At 47.8% G+C, this 26,522-nt stretch overlaps 1 protein-coding gene across 2 annotated transcripts in view; it reads left to right on the top strand.

The window, feature by feature from the left end:
* hexa (hexosaminidase A (alpha polypeptide)) overlaps positions 1-26,196 on the top strand; it is a 48,208-nt gene extending 22,012 nt beyond the window's left edge. For both annotated transcript variants that reach the window (XM_084168397.1, XM_084168396.1), the window contains exons 7-14: positions 635-767; positions 5,351-5,531; positions 7,382-7,468; positions 10,316-10,388; positions 20,034-20,214; positions 21,308-21,398; positions 22,440-22,547; positions 25,871-26,196. In XM_084168397.1, the coding sequence (XP_084024523.1) occupies positions 635-767; positions 5,351-5,531; positions 7,382-7,468; positions 10,316-10,388; positions 20,034-20,214; positions 21,308-21,398; positions 22,440-22,547; positions 25,871-25,934 (918 nt within the window). In that variant the 3' untranslated portion in view covers positions 25,935-26,196. The remainder of the gene's footprint in view (positions 1-634; positions 768-5,350; positions 5,532-7,381; positions 7,469-10,315; positions 10,389-20,033; positions 20,215-21,307; positions 21,399-22,439; positions 22,548-25,870) is intronic.
* The last annotated feature ends 326 nt before the right edge of the window (positions 26,197-26,522 follow it).

The raw sequence follows: 26,522 nt of genomic DNA, 5'->3' as shown, positions 1-26,522 counted from the left end.
TAGGTTACCTGGCACCTCAACAATATTCTATTACCGCTAGGTTACCTGGCACCTCAACAATATTATATTACCGCTAGGTTACCTGGCACCTCAACAATATTATATTACCGCTAGGTTACCTGCCGCCCTCAACAATATTATATTACCGCTAGGTTACCTGCCCTCAACAATATTATATTACCGCTAGGTTACCTGCCGCCCTCAACAATATTATATTACCGCTAGGTTACCTGGCACCTCAACAATATTATATTACCGCTAGGTTACCTGGCACCTCAACAATATTATATTACCGCTAGGTTACCTGCCGCCCTCAACAATATTATATTACCGCTAGGTTACCTGCCCTCAACAATATTATATTACCGCTAGGTTACCTGCCCTCAACAATATTATATTACCGCTAGGTTACCTGCCGCCCTCAACAATATTATATTACCGCTAGGTTACCTGGCACCTCAACAATATTATATTACCGCTAGGTTACCTGCCCTCAACAATATTATATTACCGCTAGGTTACCTGCCGCCCTCAACAATATTATATTACCGCTAGGTTACCTGCCCTCAACAATATTATATTGTTATCTGATGTTGTGCTTGGCTGACATTCTGCTTGGCTCTGTTTGTCCTAGGGGGCGTTCCATCCATCGACCCATGTGTACACCCAGATAGACGTGAAGAGGGTGATCGCCCACGCCAGACTCAGAGGCATCAGGGTCCTTGCTGAATTCGACTCCCCGGGACACACCCAGTCATGGGGCAAAGGTAACACTCACACTCACACACACACACACACACACACACACACACACACACACACACACACACACACACCCAGTCATGGGGCAAAGGTAACACTCACACACACACACACACACACACACACACACACACACACACACACACCCAGTCATGGGGCAAAGGTAACACTCACACACACACACATGGACTTCTGTTTGCTAATTAGATTCATAACATCTTATGTTCTATGCCAGAGGTTCTAATGTCTTATGTAGCTCTCCCCAGGGTGGCCTCCTGACCCCCTCTTCCCTCTGGGACATTCGGTCCAGTGAACCAACTCCTCCAGCTGCTACAGTAGTTCTAACTAACCCTAACCCCCCCACCCCTCTCGCCACCACCCCTAACCCCCCTCACCCCTCTCGCCACCACCCCTAACCCCCCCACCCCTCTCGCCACCACCCCTAACCCCCCCACCCCTCTCGCCACCACCCCTAACCCCCCCACCCCTCTCGCCACCACCCCTAACCCCCCCCACCCCTCTCTCCACCACCCTTAACCCCCTCACCCCTCTCTCCACCACCCCTAACCCCCCCACCCCTCTCTCCACCACCCCTAACCCCCCCACCCCCCTCTCTCCACCACCCCTAACCCCCTCACCCCTCTCGCCACCACCCCTAACCCCCCCACCCCTCTCTCCACCACCCTTAACCCCCTCACCCCTCTCGCCACCACCCCTAACCCCCCCACCCCTCTCTCCACCACCCCTAACCCCCTCACCCCTCTCGCCACCACCCCTAACCCCCCCACCCCTCTCTCCACCACCCCTAACCCCCCCACCCCTCTCTCCACCACCCCTAACTCCCCCACCCCTCTCGCCACCACCCCTAACCCCCCCCACCCCTCTCTCCACCACCCCTAACCCCCCCACCCCTCTCTCCACCACCCCTAACCCCCCCACCCCTCTCTCCACCACCCCTAACCCCCCCACCCCTCTCTCCACCACCCCTAACCCCCTCACCCCTCTCGCCACCACCCCTAACCCCCCCACCCCTCTCTCCACCACCCCTAACCCCCCCACCCCTCTCTCCACCACCCTTAACCCCCTCACCCCTCTCGCCACCACCCCTAACCCCCCCACCCCTCTCTCCACCACCCCTAACCCCCCCACCCCTCTCTCCACCACCCCTAACCCCCCCACCCCTCTCTCCACCACCCCTAACCCCCTCACCCCTCTCGCCACCACCCCTAACCCCCCCACCCCTCTCGCCACCACCCATAACCCCCCCACCCCTCTCTCCACCACCCCTAACCCCCCCACCCCTCTCGCCACCACCCCTAACCCCCCCCACCCCTCTCTCCACCACCCCTAACCCCCCCACCCCTCTCTCCACCACCCCTAACCCCCCCACCCCTCTCTCCACCACCCCTAACCCCCCCACCCCTCTCGCCACCACCCCTAACCCCCCCCACCCCTCTCTCCACCACCCCTAACCCCCCCCCACTCTCGCCACCACCCCTAACCCCCCCACCCCTCTCTCCACCACCCCTAACCCCCCCACCCCTCTCGCCACCACCCCTAACCCCCCCCACCCCTCTCTCCACCACCCCTAACCCCCCCACCCCTCTCGCCACCACCCCTAACCCCCCCCACCCCTCTCTCCACCACCCTTAACCCCCTCACCCCTCTCTCCACCACCCCTAACCCCCCCACCCCTCTCTCCACCACCCCTAACCCCCCCACCCCTCTCGCCACCACCCTTAACCCCCCCACCCCTCTCGCCACCACCCCTAACCCCCTCACCACTCTCTCCACCACCCCTAACCCCCCCACCCCTCTCTCCACCACCCTTAACCCCCTCACTCCTCTCTCCACCACCCCTAACCCCCCCACCCCTCTCGCCACCACCCCTAACCCCCCCACCCCTCTCTCCACCACCCCTAACCCCCCCACCCCTCTCGCCACCACCCTTAACCCCCCCACCCCTCTCGCCACCACCCCTAACCGCCTCACCACTCTCTCCACCACCCCTAACCCCCCCACCCCTCTCGCCACCACCCTTAACCCCCTCACTCCTCTCTCCACCACCCCTAACCCCCCCACCCCTCTCGCTACCACCCCTAACCCCCTCACCCCTCTCTCCACCACCCCTAACCCCCTCACCCCTCTCTCCACCACCCCTAACCCCCCCACCCTCTCTCCACCACCCCTAACCCCCCCACCCCTCTCGCCACCACCCCTAACCCCCCCCACCCCTCTCTCCACCACCCCTAACCCCCCCACCCCTCTCTCCACCACCCCTAACCCCCCCACCCCTCTCGCCACCACCCCTAACCCCCCCACCCCTCTCTCCACCACCCCTAACCCCCCCACCCCTCTCGCCACCACCCCTAACCCCCCCACCCCTCTCTCCACCACCCCTAACCCCCCCACCCCTCTCGCCACCACCCCTAACCCCCCCCACCCCTCTCTCCACCACCCCTAACCCCCCCACCCCTCTCTCCACCACCCCTAACCCCCCCACCCCTCTCGCCACCACCCTTAACTCCCCCACCCCTCTCGCCACCACCCCTAACCCCCTCACCACTCTCTCCACCACCCCTAACCCCCCCACCCCTCTCGCCACCACCCTTAACCCCCTCACTCCTCTCTCCACCACCCCTAACCCCCCCACCCCTCTCGCTACCACCCCTAACCCCCTCACCCCTCTCTCCACCACCCCTAACCCCCTCACCCCTCTCTCCACCACCCTTAACCCCCTCACCCCTCTCTCTACCACCCTTAACCCCCTCACCCCTCTCTCCACCACCCTTAACCCCCCCACCCCTCTCTCCACCACCCCTAACCCCCTCACCCCTCTCTCCACCACCCTTAACCCCCTCACCCCTCTCTCCACCACCCCTAACCCCCTCACCCCTCTCTCCACCACCCCTAACCCCCCCACCCTCTCTCCACCACCCCTAACCCCCCCACCCCTCTCGCCACCACCCCTAACCCCCCCCACCCCTCTCTCCACCACCCCTAACCCCCCCACCCCTCTCTCCACCACCCCTAACCCCCCCACCCCTCTCGCCACCACCCCTAACCCCCCCACCCCTCTCTCCACCACCCCTAACCCCCCCACCCCTCTCGCCACCACCCCTAACCCCCCCACCCCTCTCTCCACCACCCCTAACCCCCCCACCCCTCTCGCCACCACCCCTAACCCCCCCCACCCCTCTCTCCACCACCCCTAACCCCCCCACCCCTCTCTCCACCACCCCTAACCCCCCCACCCCTCTCGCCACCACCCTTAACCCCCCCACCCCTCTCGCCACCACCCCTAACCCCCTCACCACTCTCTCCACCACCCCTAACCCCCCCACCCCTCTCGCCACCACCCTTAACCCCCTCACTCCTCTCTCCACCACCCCTAACCCCCCCACCCCTCTCGCTACCACCCCTAACCCCCTCACCCCTCTCTCCACCACCCCTAACCCCCTCACCCCTCTCTCCACCACCCTTAACCCCCTCACCCCTCTCTCTACCACCCTTAACCCCCTCACCCCTCTCTCCACCACCCTTAACCCCCCCACCCCTCTCTCCACCACCCCTAACCCCCTCACCCCTCTCTCCACCACCCTTAACCCCCTCACCCCTCTCTCCACCACCCTTAACCCCCCCCACCCATCTCTCCACCACCCTTAACCCCCTCACCCCTCTCTCCACCACCCTTAACCCTCTGACCCCTCTATCCACCACCCTTAACCCCCTCACCCCTCTCGCCACCACCCTTAACCCCCTCACCCCATCTCTCCACCACCCTTAACCCCCCCACCCATCTCGCCACCACCCTTAACCCCCTCACCCCTCTCGCCACCACCCTTAACCCCCTCACCCCTTTCTTCACCACCCTTAACCCCCTCACCCCTCTCTCCACCACCCTTAACCCCGTCACCCCTCTCCACCACCATTAACCCCCTCACCCCTCTCTTTACCACCCTTAACCCCCTCACCCCTCTCTCCACCACCCCTAACCCCCTCACCCCTCTCTCCACCACCCTTAACCCCCTCACCCATCTCTCCACCACCCTTAACCCCCCCCACCCATCTCTCCACCACCCTTAACCCCCTCACCCCTCTCTCCACCACCCTTAACCCCCTGACCCCTCTATCCACCACCCTTAACCCCCTCACCCCTCTCGCCACCACCCTTAACCCCCTCACCCCATCTCTCCACCACCCTTAACCCCCCCACCCATCTCGCCACCACCCTTAACCCCCTCACCCCTCTCTCCACCACCCCTAACCCCCTCACCCCTCTCTTCACCACCCTTAACCCCCTCACCCCTCTCGCCACCACCCTTAACCCCCTCACCCCTCTCTCCACCACCCTTAACCCCGTCACCCCTCTCCACCACCCTTAACCCCCTCACCCCTCTCTCCACCACCCTTAACCCCCTCACCCATCTCTCCACCACCCTTAACCCCCTCACCCCTCTCTCTACCACCCTTAACCCCCTCACCCATCTCTCCACCACCCTTAACCCCCTCACCCATCTCTCCACCACCCTTAACCACCTCACCCATCTCTCCACCACCCTTAACCCCCTCACCCCTCTCTCCCCAGGGCAGCCCGGCCTCCTGACCCCATGCTATAAGGGCACAGTTCCCACTGGGACGTTTGGTCCAGTGAACCCAGCAAACCCCTCCAGCTACCAGTTCATGACCCGCCTATTTAAAGAGGTCACCTCAGTGTTTCCTGACTCTTACATTCACCTGGGAGGGGACGAGGTCGACTTCACCTGCTGGTAGGTTGATTTGAACTTTATTAACTGTTGACATTTTTTGAAAAGTGAAGCGATATATATATACAGTATATCAAAAAGTTGTGTATCTCTTGATGCTGTGAGGACATAATTTTTTCTACTTTTCAGTTAGTTTGTTTTGTTGAGAAATGTGAAGAGGGGCATCCGTTAAAGTAAATCTAATTTGAATTCCCCATTAGTTCCTGCCAAGGCAGCAGCTACTCTTCCTGGGGTTTATTATGGATCCCCATTAGTTCCTGCCAAGGCAGCAGCTACTCTTCCTGGGGTTTATTATGGATCCCCATTAGTTCCTGCCAAGGCAGCAGCTACTCTTCCTGGGGTTTATTATGGATCCCCATTAGTTCCTGCCAAGGCAGCAGCTACTCTTCCTGGGGTTTATTATGGATCCCCATTAGTTCCTGTCAAGGCATCAGCTACTCTTCCTGGGGTTTATTATGGATCCCCATTAGTTCCTGCCAAGGCAGCAGCTACTCTTCCTGGGGTTTATTATGGATCCCCATTAGTTCCTGCCAAGGCAGCAGCTACTCTTCCTGGGGTTTATTATGGATCACCATTAGTTCCTGCCAAGGCAGCAGCTACTCTTCCTGGGGTTTATTATGGATCCTCATTAGTTCCTGCCAAGGCAGCAGCTACTCTTCCTGGGGTCCAAACACATTAAGGCACTTAAATTACATATAAAACAGAAGATAAAACAGTACATCATATAACATTATTACACCACTACATATCTACAATACAAAATATATTATACCACCATACAACAATATCACAATGTACATGTGTGTGTAGAGTGGGTTCTGGCGCTTAAGAACACCTGCTCTTTCAGGACAGACTGACCAGGTGAATCCAGGTTAAAGTTATGATCCCTTATTGATGTCACTTGTTAAATCCACTTCAATCAGATGAAGGGGAGGAGATGGGTTAAAGAAGGATTTTTTAAGCCTTGAGACAATTTATTAATTTATTTTATTTAACCTTTATTTAACCAGGTAAGCCAGTTGAGAACAAGTTCTCATTTACAACTGCGACCTGGCCAAGATAAAGCAAAGCAGTGCGATAAAAACAACAACACAGAGTTACATATGGGGTAAACAAAACGTACAGTCAATAACACAATAGAAAATGATAGATGTGCAGAAGATGACGTGCAAATAGAGATACTGGGGTGCAAATGAGCAAAATAAATAACAATGTAAATAACAATATGGGAATGAGGATTGAGACATGGATTGTGTATGTGTGCCATTCAGAAAGACAAAAGATTTAAGTGCCTTTGAACGGGGTATGGTAGTAGGTGCCAGGCGCACCGGTTTGAGTGTGTCAAGAACTGCAACGCTGCTGGGTTTTTCACGCTTAACAGTTTCCCGTGTGTATCAAGAATGGTCCACCACCCAAAGGACATCCAGCCAACTTGACACAACTGGGACGCATTGGAGTCAACATGGGCCAGCATCCCTGTGGAACGCTTTCGACACCTTGTAGAGTCCATGCCCTGACGAATTGAGGCTGTTCTGAGGGCAAAAGGAGGGTGGGGGGGGGTTTGGTTTTCTAGGTGTATGTCCCTGTAATAAGTGACGTATTGAATACATAACCGTCAGATCTATTGTACTTTATCTTGCACACATTTCCAGGGGTGTATTCATTATGCCGTGTCTGTTGCGAAACGGTTTTGTGAAAACGGAAGCAAACAGAACGAAACAGGGAGGGACTTACCTGAATTTGTCCAATAGAAACTCTCGTTTTAGTTCCGTTTGCAACAGAATCGGCAGAATAAATACACCCCAGTACTTGACCCTAGAATTATCAGATTGTAAATGTGTTGTTTCTCACAGGAAGTCCAACCCTGATGTCCGAGGCTTCATGCTGAAGATGGGGTTCGGAACTGACTACACCAAACTGGAATCGTACTACATGGAAAAGTTAGTGGACAAAACAAATACAAAAATGGAGACCTGTTTGGTGACAGACAGAGCAACCAGACAGACAGACAGACAGACAGACAGACAGATAGAGCAACAAGACAGACAGATAGAGCAACAAGACAGACAGACAGACAGACAGAGCAACAAGACAGACAGACAGACAGACAGAGCAACAAGACAGACAGACAGACAGACAGACAGAGCAACAAGACAGACAGACAGAGCAACAAGACAGACAGACAGACAGAACAACAAGACAGACAGACAGAGCAACAAGACAGACAGACAGACAGAGCAACAAGACAGACAGACAGACAGAGCAACAAGACAGACAGACAGAGCAACAAGACAGACAGACAGACAGAGCAACAAGACAGACAGACAGACAGAGCAACAAGACAGACAGACAGAGCAACAAGACAGACAGACAGACAGAGCAACAAGACAGACAGACTGACAGACAGAGCAACAAGACAGACAGACAGACAGACAGAGCAACAAGACAGACAGACAGACAGAGCAACAAGACAGACAGATAGACAGAGCAACAAGACAGACAGACAGACAGAGCAACAAGACAGACTGACAGACAGAGCAATAAGACAGACAGACTGACAGACAGAGCAACAAGACAGACAGACTGACAGACAGAGCAACAAGACAGACAGACTGACAGACAGAGCAACAAGACAGACAGACTGACAGACAGAGCAACAAGACAGACAGACTGACAGACAGAGCAACAAGACAGACTGACAGACAGACAGAGCAACAAGACAGACAGATAGACAGAGCAACAAGACAGACAGATAGACAGAGCAACAAGACAGACAGACAGACATACAGAGCAACAAGACAGACTGACAGACAGACAGACAGAGCAACAAGACAGACAGATAGACAGAGCAACAAGACAGACAGACAGACATACAGAGCAACAAGACAGACTGACAGACAGACTGACAGAGCAACAAGACAGACAGACAGACAGAGCAACAAGACAGACACACAGACAGAGCAACAAGACAGACAGACAGACAGACAGACAGACAGACTGACTGACAGACAGAGCAACAAGACAGACAGACAGACAGACAGACAGACAGAGCAACAAGACAGACAGACAGACTGACAGACAGAGCAACAAGACAGACAGACTGACAGACAGAGCAACAAGACAGACAGACTGACAGACAGAGCAACAAGACAGACAGACTGACAGACAGAGCAACAAGACAGACAGACTGACAGACAGAGCAACAAGACAGACAGACTGACAGACAGAGCAACAAGACAGACAGACAGACAGACAGACAGACAGACAGACAGACAGACAGACAGACAGACAGACAGACAGAGCAACAAGACAGACAGACTGACAGACAGAGCAACAAGACAGACAGACTGACAGACAGAGCAACAAGACAGACAGACTGACAGACAGAGCAACAAGACAGACAGACTGACAGACAGAGCAACAGGATAGACAGACAGACAGACAGACAGACAGAGCAACAAGACAGACAGATAGACAGAGCAACAAGACAGACAGATAGACAGAGCAACAAGACAGACAGACAGACATACAGAGCAACAAGACAGACTGACAGACAGACAGACAGACAGAGCAACAAGACAGACAGATAGACAGAGCAACAAGACAGACAGACAGACATACAGAGCAACAAGACAGACTGACAGACAGACTGACAGAGCAACAAGACAGACAGACAGACAGACAGACAGACAGACTGACAGACAGAGCAACAAGACAGACAGACAGACAGACAGAGCAACAAGACAGACACACAGACAGAGCAACAAGACAGACAGACAGACAGACAGACAGACTGACAGACAGAGCAACAAGACAGACAGACAGACAGACAGACAGAGCAACAAGACAGACAGACAGACTGACAGACAGAGCAACAAGACAGACAGACTGACAGACAGAGCAACAAGACAGACAGACTGACAGACAGAGCAACAAGACAGACAGACTGACAGACAGAGCAACAAGACAGACAGACTGACAGACAGAGCAACAAGACAGACAGACTGACAGACAGAGCAACAAGACAGACAGACTGACAGACAGAGCAACAAGACAGACAGACAGACAGACAGACAGACAGACAGAGCAACAAGACAGACAGACTGACAGACAGAGCAACAAGACAGACAGACTGACAGACAGAGCAACAGGATAGACAGACAGACAGACAGAGCAACAAGACAGACTGACAGACAGAGCAACAGGATAGACAGACAGACAGACAGACAGACAGACAGACAGACAGACAGAGCAACAAGACAGACAGATAGACAGAGCAACAAGACAGACAGACAGACATACAGAGCAACAAGACAGACTGACAGACAGACTGACAGAGCAACAAGACAGACAGACAGACAGAGCAACAAGACAGACACACAGACAGAGCAACAAGACAGACAGACAGACAGACAGACAGACTGACAGACAGAGCAACAAGACAGACAGACAGACAGACAGACAGAGCAACAAGACAGACACACAGACAGAGCAACAAGACAGACAGACAGACAGACAGACAGACTGACAGACAGAGCAACAAGACAGACAGACAGACTGACAGACAGAGCAACAAGACAGACAGACAGACAGACAGACAGAGCAACAAGACAGACAGACAGACTGACAGACAGAGCAACAAGACAGACAGAAATACACGGGAACAATTGACACCATTTATTTCCAAGATAATGAAATGAAAGTAGGCCGTAGTGATGAGCTGCTCTGGACTGTTGGACCTGGTATGTTACTGATGCTATGGAGGTCTGTGTGTTTGGATCTTCCAGCATGGTGAACATTACTAAGGGACTCAAGAAGACAGCCATAGTCTGGCAGGACGTGTTTGACTACCATGAAAAAGTAAGTATAATGTAAACACCCAGATCATATGGTCTTTACCTGGATCACCCTAATGTAAACACCCAGATCATATGGTCTTTACCTGGATCACCCTAATGTAAACACCCAGATCATATGGTCTTTACCTGGATCACCCTAATGTAAACACCCAGATCATATGGTCTTTACCTGGATCGCCCTAATGTAAACACCCAGATCATATGGTCTTTACCTGGATCGCCCTAATGTAAACACCCAGATCATATGGTCTTTACCTGGATCTCCCTAATGTAAACACCCAGATCATATGGTCTTTACCTGGATCGCCCTAATGTAAACACCCAGATCATATGGTCTTTACCTGGATCGCCCTAATGTAAACACCCAGATCATATGGTCTTTACCTGGATCGCCCTAATGTAAACACCCAGATCATATGGTCTTTACCTGGATCGCCCTAATGTAAACACCCAGATCATATGGTCTTTACCTGGATCGCCCTAATGTAAACACCCAGATCATATGGTCTTTACCTGGATCGCCCTAATGTAAAGACCCAGATCATATGGTCTTTACCTGGATCGCCCTAATGTAAACACCCAGATCATATGGTCTTTACCTGGATCGCCCTAATGTAAACACCCAGATCATATGGTCTTTACCTGGATCGCCCTAATGTAAACACCCAGATCATATGGTCTTTACCTGGATCGCCCTAATGTAAACACCCAGATCATATGGTCTTTACCTGGATCGCCCTAATGTAAACACCCAGATCATATGGTCTTTACCTGGATCACCCTAATGTAAACACCCAGATCATATGGTCTTTACCTGGATCACCCTAATGTAAACACCCAGATCATATGGTCTTTACCTGGATCACCCTAATGTAAACACCCAGATCATATGGTCTTTACCTGGATCACCCTAATGTAAACACCCAGATCATATGGTCTTTACCTGGATCACCCTAATGTAAACACCCAGATCATATGGTCTTTACCTGGATCGCCCTAATGTAAACACCCAGATCATATGGTCTTTACCTGGATCGCCCTAATGTAAACACCCAGATCATATGGTCTTTACCTGGATCGCCCTAATGTAAACACCCAGATCATATGGTCTTTACCTGGATCGCCCTAATGTAAACACCCAGATCATATGGTCTTTACCTGGATCGCCCTAATGTAAACACCCAGATCATATGGTCTTTACCTGGATCTCCCTAATGTAAACACCCAGATCATATGGTCTTTACCTGGATCTCCCTAATGTAAACACCCAGATCATATGGTCTTTACCTGGATCGCCCTAATGTAAACACCCAGATCATATGGTCTTTACCTGGATCGCCCTAATGTAAACACCCAGATCATATGGTCTTTACCTGGATCGCCCTAATGTGAACACCCAGATCATATGGTCTTTACCTGTATCACCCTAATGTGAACACCCAGATCATATGGTCTTTACCTGGATCACCCTAATGTAAACACCCAGATCATATGGTCTTTACCTGGATCACCCTAATGTAAACACCCAGATCATATGGTCTTTACCTGGATCACCCTAATGTAAACACCCAGATCATATGGTCTTTACCTGGATCACCCTAATGTAAACACCCAGATCATATGGTCTTTACCTGGATCACCCTAATGTAAACACCCAGATCATATGGTCTTTACCTGGATCACCCTAATGTAAACACCCAGATCATATGGTCTTTACCTGGATCGCCCTAATGTAAACACCCAGATCATATGGTCTTTACCTGGATCGCCCTAATGTAAACACCCAGATCATATGGTCTTTACCTGGATCGCCCTAATGTAAACACCCAGATCATATGGTCTTTACCTGGATCGCCCTAATGTAAACACCCAGATCATATGGTCTTTACCTGGATCGCCCTAATGTAAACACCCAGATCATATGGTCTTTACCTGGATCGCCCTAATGTAAACACCCAGATCATATGGTCTTTACCTGGATCGCCCTAATGTAAACACCCAGATCATATGGTCTTTACCTGGATCGCCCTAATGTAAACACCCAGATCATATGGTCTTTACCTGGATCGCCCTAATGTAAACACCCAGATCATATGGTCTTTACCTGGATCGCCCTAATGTAAACACCCAGATCATATGGTCTTTACCTGGATCGCCCTAATGTAAACACCCAGATCATATGGTCTTTACCTGGATCGCCCTAATGTAAACACCCAGATCATATGGTCTTTACCTGGATCGCCCTAATGTAAACACCCAGATCATATGGTCTTTACCTGGATCGCCCTAATGTAAACACCCAGATCATATGGTCTTTACCTGGATCGCCCTAATGTAAACACCCAGATCATATGGTCTTTACCTGGATCGCCCTAATGTAAACACCCAGATCATATGGTCTTTACCTGGATCGCCCTAATGTAAACACCCAGATCATATGGTCTTTACCTGGATCGCCCTAATGTAAACACCCAGATCATATGGTCTTTACCTGGATCGCCCTAATGTAAACACCCAGATCATATGGTCTTTACCTGGATCGCCCTAATGTAAACACCCAGATCATATGGTCTTTACCTGGATCGCCCTAATGTAAACACCCAGATCATATGGTCTTTACCTGGATCGCCCTAATGTAAACACCCAGATCATATGGTCTTTACCTGGATCGCCCTAATGTAAACACCCAGATCATATGGTCTTTACCTGGATCGCCCTAATGTAAACACCCAGATCATATGGTCTTTACCTGTATCACCCTAATGTAAACACCCAGATCATATGGTCTTTACCTGTATCACCCTAATGTAAACACCCAGATCATATGGTCTTTACCTGTATCACCCTAATGTAAACACCCAGATCATATGGTCTTTACCTGGATCACCCTAATGTAAACACCCAGATCATATGGTCTTTACCTGGATCGCCCTAATGTAAACACCCAGATCATATGGTCTTTACCTGGATCGCCCTAATGTAAACACCCAGATCATATGGTCTTTACCTGGATCGCCCTAATGTAAACACCCAGATCATATGGTCTTTACCTGGATCGCCCTAATGTAAACACCCAGATCATATGGTCTTTACCTGGATCGCCCTAATGTAAACACCCAGATCATATGGTCTTTACCTGGATCGCCCTAATGTAAACACCCAGATCATATGGTCTTTACCTGGATCGCCCTAATGTAAACACCCAGATCATATGGTCTTTACCTGGATCGCCCTAATGTAAACACCCAGATCATATGGTCTTTACCTGGATCGCCCTAATGTAAACACCCAGATCATATGGTCTTTACCTGGATCGCCCTAATGTAAACACCCAGGTCATATGGTCTTTACCTGGATCACCCTAATGTAAACACCCAGGTCATATGGTCTTTACCTGGATCACCCTAATATAAACACCCAGGTCATATGGTCTTTACCTGGATCACCCTAATGTAAACACCCAGATCATATGGTCTTTACCTGGATCACCCTAATGTAAACACCCAGATCATATGGTCTTTACCTGGATCACCCTAATGTAAACACCCAGATCATATGGTCTTTACCTGGATCACCCTAATGTAAACACCCAGATCATATGGTCTTTACCTGGATCACCCTAATGTAAACACCCAGATCATATGGTCTTTAACTGGATCACCCTAATGTAAACACCCAGATCATATGGTCTTTACCTGGATCACCCTAATGTAAACACCCAGATCATATGGTCTTTACCTGGATCACCCTAATGTAAACACCCAGATCATATGGTCTTTACCTGGATCACCCTAATGTAAACACCCAGATCATATGGTCTTTACCTGGATCGCCCTAATGTAAACACCCAGATCATATGGTCTTTACCTGGATCGCCCTAATGTAAACACCCAGATCATATGGTCTTTACCTGGATCGCCCTAATGTAAACACCCAGATCATATGGTCTTTACCTGGATCGCCCTAATGAAAACACCCAGATCATATGGTCTTTACCTGGATCGCCCTAATGTAAACACCCAGATCATATGGTCTTTACCTGGATCGCCCTAATGTAAACACCCAGATCATATGGTCTTTACCTGGATCGCCCTAATGTAAACACCCAGATCATATGGTCTTTACCTGGATCGCCCTAATGTAAACACCCAGATCATATGGTCTTTACCTGGATCGCCCTAATGTAAACACCCAGATCATATGGTCTTTACCTGGATCGCCCTAATGTAAACACCCAGATCATATGGTCTTTACCTGGATCGCCCTAATGTAAACACCCAGATCATATGGTCTTTACCTGGATCGCCCTAATGTAAACACCCAGATCATATGGTCTTTACCTGTATCGCCCTAATGTAAACACCCAGATCATATGGTCTTTACCTGGATCGCCCTAATGTAAACACCCAGATCATATGGTCTTTACCTGGATCGCCCTAATGTAAACACCCAGATCATATGGTCTTTACCTGGATCACCCTAATGTAAACACCCAGATCATATGGTCTTTACCTGGATCACCCTAATGTAAACACCCAGATCATATGGTCTTTACCTGGATCACCCTAATGTAAACACCCAGATCATATGGTCTTTACCTGTATCACCCTAATGTAAACACCCAGATCATATGGTCTTTACCTGGATCACCCTAATGTAAACACCCAGATCATATGGTCTTTACCTGTATCACCCTAATGTAAACACCCAGATCATATGGTCTTTACCTGGATCACCCTAATATATACACCCAGATCATATGGTCTTTACCTGGATCACCCTAATGTAAACACCCAGATCATATGGTCTTTACCTGGATCACCCTAATGTAAACACCCAGATCATATGGTCTTTAACTGGATCACCCTAATGTAAACACCCAGATCATATGGTCTTTACCTGGATCACCCTAATGTAAACACCCAGATCATATAGTCTTTACCTGGATCGCCCTAATGTAAACACCCAGATCATATGGTCTTTACCTGGATCGCCCTAATGTAAACACCCAGATCATATGGTCTTTACCTGGATCACCCTAATGTAAACACCCAGACACTTACCAGGTCTAATTACATATGATTAGACTAGGGTTCTCTAGGCCGGTTTCTCTAGGCCGGGTTCTCTAGGCCGGGTTCTCTAGGCCGGGTTCTCTAGGCCAGGTTCTCTAGGCCGGGTTCTCTAGGCCAGGTTCTCTAGGCTGTTTCCCCTGATGGGCTAGAATGAGTAGAAGTAGATCTCAACTAGGGTTCTCTGCTCCTTGGTCTGTTACTAGACAGATGGTGCAGTCAGTAGGCTGTTTCCCCTGATGGGCGAGAGCAGGGTTTCCCAAACTCCCACCTGGGTGCACCTTTTAGTTTTTTGCCCTAGCACTACACAGCTGATTCAAATAATCAAAGCTTGATGATGAGTAGGTTATTTTAATCTGTTGTGTAGTGCTAGGTTAAAAACTAAAGGGACCCAGGTGGGGGGCTCCCGGACCGAGTTTGGGAAACGCTGGGCTAGACTAGAGCGTTGGTTGTGTTTCAGCTGTGTTGCAGCTCTCTGTCAGTGGTGGAGGTGTGGAAAGGAGGATGCTACCTGTGTGAGGTCCGCAGGGTGACCAAGGCAGGCCTCAGGGTCGTCCTGGCCTCTCCTTGGTACCTAGACCAGCCTGGACCTACTCATGACTGGGCTAGATACTACACCATCTGGCCCCTTGCTTTCAAGGGTTAGAACCTCTTAACTAGTGTGGAGTGGAACAGTGTGGAGTGGAGTGGAGTGGATTGGAGTGGTGTGGAGTGAATAGTGTGGAGTGGAGTGAATAGTGTGGAGTGGAGTGAATAGTGTGGAGTGGGAAAGTGTAACAGTTTGCAGTGAAGAAAAGTGCAGTATGCAGTTAACTATTAGATTTTTGTTGTGATCAAATGTTTTTCATAGTAATAATAATCGTTGTCATCCACTCAGATCTAAGAGATCAAATTAAATAAACACACAAGGATCAGAAAAACTCAAAGCAACATGTCACAAAGTGTTTTAGCGGCAATAAGCCATTGGAGAGTTAGGGGAGAGTGGGGTAAAACTATTAACAGTGAATAACGTGTTGTCTAGTTGGAATATGTATAGGGGAGAGTGGGGTAAAACTATTAACAGGGAATAACGTGTTGTCTAGTTGGAATATGTATAGGGGAGAGTGGGGTAAAACTATTAACAGGGAATAATGTGTTGTCTAGTTGGAATATGTATAGGGGAGAGTGGGGTAAAACTATTAACAGTGAATAATGTGTTGTCTAGTTGAATATGTATAGGGGAGAGTGGGGTAAAACTATTAACAGGGAATAATGTGTTGTCTAGTTGGAATATGTATAGGGGAGAGTGGGGTAAAACTATTAACAGTGAATAACGTGTTGTCTAGTTGGAATATGTATAGGGGAGAGTGGGGTAAAACTATTAACAGTGAATAACGTGTTGTCTAGTTGGAATATGTATAGGGGAGAGTGGGGTAAAACTATTAACAGTGAATAATGTGTTGTCTAGTTGGAATATGTATAGGGGAGAGTGGGGTAAAACTATTAACAGTGAATAGTGTGTTGTGTAGTTGAATATGTATAGGGGAGAGTGGGGTAAAACTATTAACAGGTAATAATGTGTTGTCTAGTTGGAATATGTATAGGGGAGAGTGGGGTAAAACTAATAACAGTGAATAACGTGTTGTCTAGTTGGAATATGTATAGGGGAGAGTGGGGTAAAACTAATAACAGTGAATAACGTGTTGTCTAGTTGGAATATGTATAGGGGAGAGTGGGGTAAAACTATTAACAGTGAATAATGTGTTGTCTAGTTGGAATATGTATAGGGGAGAGTGGGGTAAAACTATTAACAGTGAATAATGTGTTGTCTAGTTGGAATATGTATAGGGGAGAGTGGGGTAAAACTAATAACAGTGAATAACGTGTTGTCTAGTTGGAATATGTATAGGGGAGAGTGGGGTAAAACTATTAACAGGGAATAATGTGTTGTCTAGTTGGAATATGTATAGGGGAGAGTGGGGTAAAACTATTAACAGGGAATAACGTGTTGTCTAGTTGGAATATGTATAGGGGAGAGTGGGGTAAGTTGAGCCAAAGGGGTAAGTTGAGCCACCTTTGTTTATAGGAAACCAAACACAAAATGTATAATTTTATAAAATATTTAGGAATCGTGAAGGAAACCACATGGTAAAAGTGGTAAGCAAGTTAGGTCCAAAAATACTGATTTTCCCCAAGTCAAATGATTTTATCAAATCAATTGTGTTACAGGTTTCATGATGCTTGTATCTAAAGTAAATAATTGTAAGATTGTTCTATACATCGATTGGGGTCTCTATAAGTTTCAATATGAGGTCCTAAACCTAGCATGAAAGTGCATCTTTGTAGCTGTGTGGGATAATATAGTCAAAATGTTTGCCTTGGGGTAAGATGAGCCAATGGTTGAGCCAATGGTTGAGCCAATGGTTGAGCCAATGGTTGAGCCAATGGTTGAGCCAATGGTTGAGCCAATGGTTGAGCAAGTTGAAGTGTTTTCTTCCCACGTGTAATGCTCGGCGTTATCGCTGGGATATGAGGTAACAACAGGGACTGTTAAAAGTGTTTGTTAGGTTTTAAATGTTAAAACGATTAATAGTCTCACAAAAAACACTGGGTACAGTCGTCCATTCAATGTCTATTCCACGTTGGTTCCATGTAATTTCATTGAATGACGTGGAAACAACGTTGATTCAACCAGTTTGTGCCCAGTGGGAAGTGATTGTGTTGAATTATGTTTGGGAAATAAAGATAGATGTGGTTTAGAAAGGTAGTGGCAATATTTCATTCAGTACAGAGATTTGTAGGCGGCTTAGTTATTGTTACCACTGGGTAGGATCCAGTACTTTCCAGGTAGTTATTGTTACCACTGGGTAGGATCCGGTACTTTCCAGGTAGTTATTGTTACCACTGGGTAGGATCCAGTACTTTCCAGGTAGTTATTGTTACCACTGGGTAGGATCCCTCCCACTCTAGAGTGCTCTGGAGCTCAGACGCAATGATTGGATAACCAACGTTTCAACAGCCAAGCTGTCTTCATCAGAGTATAATGTACATTCTACAGATATTTTACATACATGGCACTTTTTTTCAAAGTAGTTACATAGAAAGAATAAAGTAATTTGTTATACATTACATTTGAGTGGCGAGTGGCACAGTGGTCTAAGGCACTGCATCGCAGTGCTAGCTGTGCCACTAGAGATCCTGGTTCGAATCCAGGCTCTGTCGTAACCGGCCGCGACCGGGAGACCCATGGGGCGGCGCACAATTGGTCCAGGGTAGGGGAGGGAATGGCCGGCAGGGGTGTAGCTCAGTTGGTAGAGCATGGCGTTTGCAATGCCAGGGTTGTGGGTTTGATTCCCATGGGGGGCCAGTATAAAAAAATAATGTATGCACTCACTAACTGTAAGTCGCTCTGGATAAGAGCGTCTGCTAAATGACTAAAAAATTTTAAAAAAATTATAACTATTCTAGAAGGTGAGCTGTTAAACCCACCCCTCAGCTAACAGGTAAAGGAGCCTAGTGCAAGCTAGAACACTGGCAGGCAACAAGACAGGCAGGACAGGCAGGCAGGACAGGCAGGCAGGCAACAGGACAGACCGACAGGCAGGACAGGCAGACAGACAGGCAGGCAACAGGACAGACCGACAGGCAACAGAACAGAAGGCGGGCAACAGGACAGACTGACAGGCAGACTGACAGGCAGGTAGGCAACAGGACAGACAGGCAGGCAACAGAACAGACAGGCAGGCAACAGGACAGACTGACATGCAGGCAACAGGACAGACTGACAGGCAGACTGACATGCAGACAGGCAGGCAACAGGACAGACTGACATGCAGACAGGCAGGCAACAGGACAGACAGACAGACAGGCAACAGGACAGACTGACAGGCAGACTGACATGCAGACAGGCAGGCAACAGGACAGACTGACAGGCAGACTGACATGCAGACAGGCAGGCAACCGGACAGACTGACATGCAGACAGGCAGGCAACAGGACAGACAGACAGACAGGCAGGCAACAGGACAGACTGACAGGCAGACTGACATGCAGACAGGCAGGCAACAGGACAGACTGACAGGCAGACTGACATGCAGACAGGCAGGCAACAGGACAGACTGACATGCAGACAGGCAGGCAACAGGACAGACAGACAGACAGGCAGGCAACAGGACAGACTGACAGGCAGACTGACATGCAGACAGGCAGGCAACAGGACAGACTGACAGGCAGACTGACATGCAGGCAGGCATGCAACAAGACAGGCTGACAGACAGACTGACCCCAAGGCAGGAGGCTGACCCCACAGAAAGCCACACTCGATAGACAGTGCAGTAGTGGCACTGGCAACATTGGCTTTTCCTCAATTCCTCTTTCCTTAATTCCTCCCATCCTCTCACCTCGTATCCTTCTCATTGGTGGTGAAGATCAGAGGGGCGGGACCTTAGATTGGATCTTCTCCAATGTGTTTTGTGATGGAGGCAAAGATAGAGAATACAAGGAATGAAGGAAAGGCCAATGTTGGTTGTACCCCTGAATGTTGGTTAAAAGGATCTACCAAACATGTGGAACATCAAGATCTTTTCTACCCTGCCTCAGATCCCAGTGGACACGGTGCTCCACATCTGGAAGGGTAGCCCAAGCCAGATACAACAGGAGCTGAGTAGCATCACCCTGGCTGGGTACAGGGTCATACTGGCCGCCCCCTGGTACATCAACCACATCGCCTACGGACAGGACTGGACCAGATACTACACCATACTGCCACTCAACTTCACTGGTGTGTGCAGAGGCCGGTGTCAAATCACTGAACAGGTTCATTGTAATGGCGGGAATGAAATGAGTGGAACGGTATCAAATTGATGTGTTCAAAAGGTATCAAATAAATTGAAAAAAGGTAACAAATTGATACCTTTCCATTTATTCAATTTCAGCCAATGGGGCCGTCCTCTGATTTGATCCCCCAGCAGCCTCCACTACTGCTGCACACTGGGAAGGGGCATGGCAGGGGCATGGAAGGGGCATGGCAGGGGCATGGAAGGGGCATGGCAGGGGCATAGAAGGGGCATGGCAGGGGCATGGAAGGGGCATGGCAGGGGCATGGCAGGGGCATGGAAGGGGCATGGAAGGGGCATGGCAGGGGCATGGCAGGGGCATAGAAGGGGCATGGAAGGGGCATGGCAGGGGCATGGAAGGGGCATGGCTGGCACTGTAGGGGAAGGGGCATGGAAGGGGCATGGAAGGGGCATGGAAGGGGCATGGCTGGCACTGTAGGGGAAGGGGCATGGAAGGGGCATGGCAGGGGCATGGCAGGGGCATGGAAGGGGCATGGAAGGGGCATGGCAGGGGCATAGAAGGGGCATGGAAGGGGCATGGCAGGGGCATGGAAGGGGCATGGAAGGGGCATGGAAGGGGCATGGAAGGGGCATGGCTGGCACTGTAGGGGAAGGGGCATGGAAGGGGCATGGAAGGGGCATGGCTGGCACTGTAGGGGAGGGGCATGGAAGGCTTGTTGGAAAGGTGGCGTCCTATGATGGTGCCACATTGAAAGTCACTGAGCTCTTCAGTCAGGCCATTCTACTGCTAATGTTTGTCTATGGAGATTGCATGGCTGTGTGCTCGATTTTATACACCTGTCAGCAACCGGTGTTGCTGAAATAGCCAAATCCACTAATTTGAAGGGGTGTCCACATACTTTTGCATAGATTGTGTATGTGTGCTGTGTTGTGTCGTGTTGTGCTGTGTTGTGTCGTGTCGTGCCGTGTTGTGCCGTGTTGTGCCGTGTTGTAACGTTGTGTCGTGTTGTAACGTCGTGTCGTTCCGTGTCGTGGGCAGGTGCAGTATGTACGGTCTTATGTACTTTACCTCCACAGGTACAGAGCAGCAGAAGAAACTGGTGATTGGTGGAGAGGTGTGCATGTGGGGAGAATATGTTGATGCTACCAACCTCTCTCCTCGTCTCTGGTAAATATAAAATACATTGTGTGAGTCCAAATAGCTGATATATTATATGATATATATGATATGATATTATATTATATATTATTATATTATATCATATATTATTATATTATATCATATATTATATATATTATATTATATATATTCCTGATATAGTGCACTACTTTTGACCAGAGCCCATTTTTCAAACAGACATAATAACAAAAACAGGCAATCTAAATACAGTAACAGTCTTAACTAAATACAGTAACAGTCTGTTAACTAAATACAGTAACAGCATGTTAACTAAATACAGTAACAGTCTGTTAACTAAATACAGTAACAGTCTGTTAACTAAATACAGTAACAGCATGTTAACTAAATACAGTAACAGCATGTTAACTAAATACAGTAACAGCATGTTAACTAAATACAGTAACAGCATGTTAACTAAATACAGTAAAAGTCTGTTAACTAAACACAGTAACAGTCTGTTAACTAAATACAGTAACAGCATGTTAACTAAATACAGTAACAGCATGTTAACTAAATACAGTAAGTCTGTTAACTAAATACAGTAACAGCATGTTAACTAAATACAGTAACAGCATGTTAACTAAATACAGTAACAGCATGTTAACTAAATACAGTAACAGCATGTTAACTAAATACAGTAACAGCATGTTGACTAAATACAGTAACAGCATGTTAACTAAATACAGTAACAGTATGTTAACTAAATACAGTAACAGCATGTTAACTAAATACAGTAACAGTATGTTAACTAAATACAGTAACAGCATGTTAACTAAATACAGTAACAGTCTGTTAACTAAATACAGTAACAGCATGTTAACTAAATACAGTAACAGCATGTTAACTAAATACAGTAACAGTCTGTTAACTAAATACAGTAACAGTCTGTTAACTAAATACAGTAACAGCCTGTTAACTAAATACAGTAACAGCATGTTAACTAAATACAGTATGTTACAGTATGTTACAGTATGTTACAGTATGTTACAGTATGTTACAGTATGTTATGTAACAGCCGTGTGTGTGCAGGCCGAGGGCCAGTGCTGCTGCAGAGCGATTGTGGAGTGATGAGAAGATGACCTCCAGTGTGACCGACGCCTTCCCTCGCCTCGTGGACTTCCGCTGCAGGCTACTAAGGTACGGGGTTACGTGAACCAGTATCTGAGGAGAGGATTATGACCACTCTCCTCTCTAGCCCAGTTAGCCTGAATTCGTTTCCCCATTAGACAGCTCTCCAAGCGTTATAATGCCAAAATACATTGGTTACTCACCCAATATAGAGTTTTGTTGAGTAACTATCTTTATTTACTGCCGTTACTTTAAAAAAACGTTAAAATAAAAATCTATACTGAACAAAAACATAAACGCAACATGTAAAGTGTTGATCCCATGTTTCATGAGCTGAAATAAAAGATCCAAGAAATGTTCCATACGCACAAAAACTTATTTCTCTCAAATGTTGTGCACAAATTTGTTTACATCCCTGTCAGTTTGCATTTCTCATTTGCCAAGATAATCCATCCACCTGACAGGTGCGGCAAATCAAGAAGCTGATTAAACAGCATGATCATTACACTGGTGCACCTTGTGCTTGGGACAATAAAAGGCCTCTCTAAAAGTTTTGTCACACAACACAATGCCACAGATGCTGCAACTTTTGAGGGAGTATGCAATTGGCATGCTATATAAATGAATGTTAATTTCTCTACCATAAGCCACCTCCAACGTCATTTTAGAGAATTTGGCAGTACGTCCAACCGGCCTCACAACCACAGACCACGTGTAACCACGCCAGCCCAGGACCTCCACATCCGGCTTCTTCACCTGTGGGATCATCTGTAATAAAGCCCTTTTGTGGGGAAAAACTCATTCTGATTGGCTGGGCCTGGCTCGCCAATGGGTGGGCCTGACTCCCAAGTGGGTAGGCCTATGCCCTCCCAGGCCCACCCATGGCTGTGCCTCTGCCCAGTTATGTGGGCCCTAATCTATGTACAATCCATAGATTAGGGCCTAATTTATTTTTTTATATTGGCTGATTTCCTTATATGAACTGTAACTCAGTAAAATATTTTTAATTGTTTGCACATATATTTTTGTTCAGTGTAGAAGCAACCGAAAATATGTGTTGTCTGGAAAAAATCTAGTTATTGTTTTTGACCAATTTATGTGCCAAATCCTCTGAAACAGCTCCAGAGGCGTCATTGCAATAGGGGGGCAGGTGCCCCCTCATATTTGTCCTGTTTCAAAATTTATGAATATAATAATTATTAGTATTTATATCAATGTTTTCTCTGTAAAACTACTATCCACCTAGCAATTTTATGAATTTGCCTTTAGCTAGCCCAGATAGGTTCCCAATCTCCCAACCTCATAACTCGCTTCCAAGAAGCCATTTCAGGCTATCAATCAAGTCAGAGCAGCTAGCTTGTCTAACTATCTTAGCTGGCATGCCTGCTGGCAAGGTTGGTAGACTTTAGAAAAGCAAGCAATAACTAAATGCAGTGAAAAATACATTCCTTTCAATCTTTTACCCATATTTAAGCATAGATGCAGAGATGCATATTTCGTTTCTTTACAAAATAACCACTGGAGGATACAGTCAGCTCAAGAGGTATGCTTGGATATGCAGAAACATATATATATATTTTTACATAGGATTAAGCATAATGATTATGGCTCTAGATTGCTGGAAAAAGCTGTTTCAGGTGTTTGAAAATGGTAAATTCTCAAATGTATGGATGGGGGGCCTTGCACCCCTCTGGACCACTGGACCACCGCTCAGCCATTCCCACTGGACCACCGCCCTCTGGACCACTGGACCACCGCTCAGCCAATTTATGGATGGGGGGCCTTGCACCCCACTGGACCACCGCTCAGCCATTCTCACGTACTTTGTGCCCCCTTGGGTACATGACGCCCCTGGGCACATCCAATAAAAATCACTCATTACTGTCACTGCCAGGTGCGGAAAAGGTGGATTTGGCGCATGCGCACTTAGTAAAAAAAACTATAAATAGATTATTTCCAGACAAGACAAAATGTTGGTTGCTTGTACATGTTTATTTAGACCTTTTTTGGAAGTATATACCAGGCGTTACGGCATTAAATATAGGTAGTTGCTCAACGAAACTCCATATTTGGTGACTAACCAACGTATTTTTACGTTATAGTGCTTGCAGAGCTGTCTAATGGGGAAATGCATGCTAGCTAACTGGGCTAGAGAGGAGAGTCATCATATTCATCATGCTAGCTAGCTAACTGGTCTAGAGAGGAGAGTCATCATATTCATCATGCTAGCTAGCTAACTGGGCTAGAGAGGAGAGTCATCATATTCATCATGCTAGCTAGCTAACTGGGCTAGAGAGGAGAGTCATCATATTCATCATGCTAGCTAGCTAACTGGGCTAGAGAGGAGAGTCATCATATTCATCATGGTAGCTAGCTAACTGGGCTAGAGAGGAGAGTTGTCATATTCATCGGCTGCAGTCCAAACACTTTCATTTTACCCCCTCAGCCCTTGCGCTAGCCACTTTCCCTCGGGGTAATCCCTGTCGAAACCGGATGCAGTTTGATTGCCATCTTAAGTGGAGGTCCAATTCACAAATGTTGCCCCCTCGGCCCTCGATTTAGCTCGAGGGAGCGAGTGAAGAACTTTGATCACTTGTGGGGTTGATATGACCCACAATTCAATGCAAACTGTAGTCATGTGTCAAACTCCAGTGGCTGCGAAATGTCAAATGTAATCAACATGGTTGCATTTTTGGTATGTGAGACAAAATTATGATGCTATCTTGCTAAAAGATATATTTATATATATATATAGAGGACATTGATTTTAGCGTTGGCAAATGGGAATTACGCTCAAATTGGCTTAGTCTCCTAGTGAGGTGCCTGTAAAACATAGCTAGCTTCATAAACATATTTTTGGGAATTCTGAAATGGTCCCTTATTCCAATACAAACTATAAAACTAGCTAGCCAGTTATGGGTAACTGTATCTAGCTACCTGACAGGAGTGCTAGCTAGCTATGTTAGCTTGCTAGGTACATTAATAGTTTTAGGTTGGTTGTTTTTAAACTCAACTTCAACATTTCCACCAAGGACTTTGCCACTCAGATCATCATCACTCCCTCGTTTGGGCGAGGGACATTTAAGGTACACTCGGATGTGACGATGTAAAACGTAATTCAAGGGCTGAAGGTTTAGGGCCGATGACTGTTTACTTTGCTTTAACTGCAGCCCTACTCTGCCCAGATACTGGTTCAGGGTTACGTTACTTAATCAAAGTAGGTTGAACAAGATGTTTATCAAATATGTTTAGCCATGCACCCATCATACAGTACTAGCTGTTTTGTAATAGTCATTAAGGCAACTGAATCTAGCTTTCTCCTCTCTCCCTTTCTATCTCTTCGTCTCCCTCTCTCCTCTCTCCATCTTTCCCTACCCCCTCTCTCTCTCCAGGCGCGGTATCCAGGCAGAGCCTCTGTTTGTGGGTCACTGCAGACATGAGTATCAGGGTATCTGAAACATGGCTGGCTGTGTGTCACTGCAGACTAATCAGGGTTCTAAATGAACTTTTCTTCATTGGTAGCACTGGTGCTCCTAACTTCAGAAAGTAAGGAGTACAAGACAAAATTTAGGAGCACCAGATTATAGTTTTTTTTTTTTTAACTGCAAATGACTGTCCTATCATTCTTAATTGTCATCAGTTGTTACCTTGATGATGTAGAACACATCACTAGAGAGTGGGCCAGACATTTAAATAAAAACAACTTTTAATAATTGTATTCGAAAGTGCAACAGCAAACACATTTATATAGGTAATTAAAACAACCCTTATTTTATTTGCAGTACAACTGCAAAACTGTTATTCATTACTGCATTCAGCTAACAGACAATAATAATAGTAATAATAATAATTATGTTGTAACAAGGCAACATGCTGACTATCAACTGATACGTGGATAATGATATTCATGTTCAGTTTCCTCTCACAATAACTAATCCATTTTTTTAAATCTATGATCTAGATAATAAATCAACGTCCTTTTAGGTTTAGGGTAGGGACGTCCCAAGGATCCCAGATAGCATGAACCTTCTTCCTGATAGTGTC

Source organism: Coregonus lavaretus, assembly GCF_964263955.1.
Source record: "Coregonus lavaretus genome assembly, chromosome: 9".
NCBI lineage: Eukaryota > Metazoa > Chordata > Actinopteri > Salmoniformes > Salmonidae > Coregonus > Coregonus lavaretus.
The sequence above is the reverse complement of the archived record's forward strand: the minus strand, read 5'-3'. Positions and strand labels throughout refer to the sequence as shown.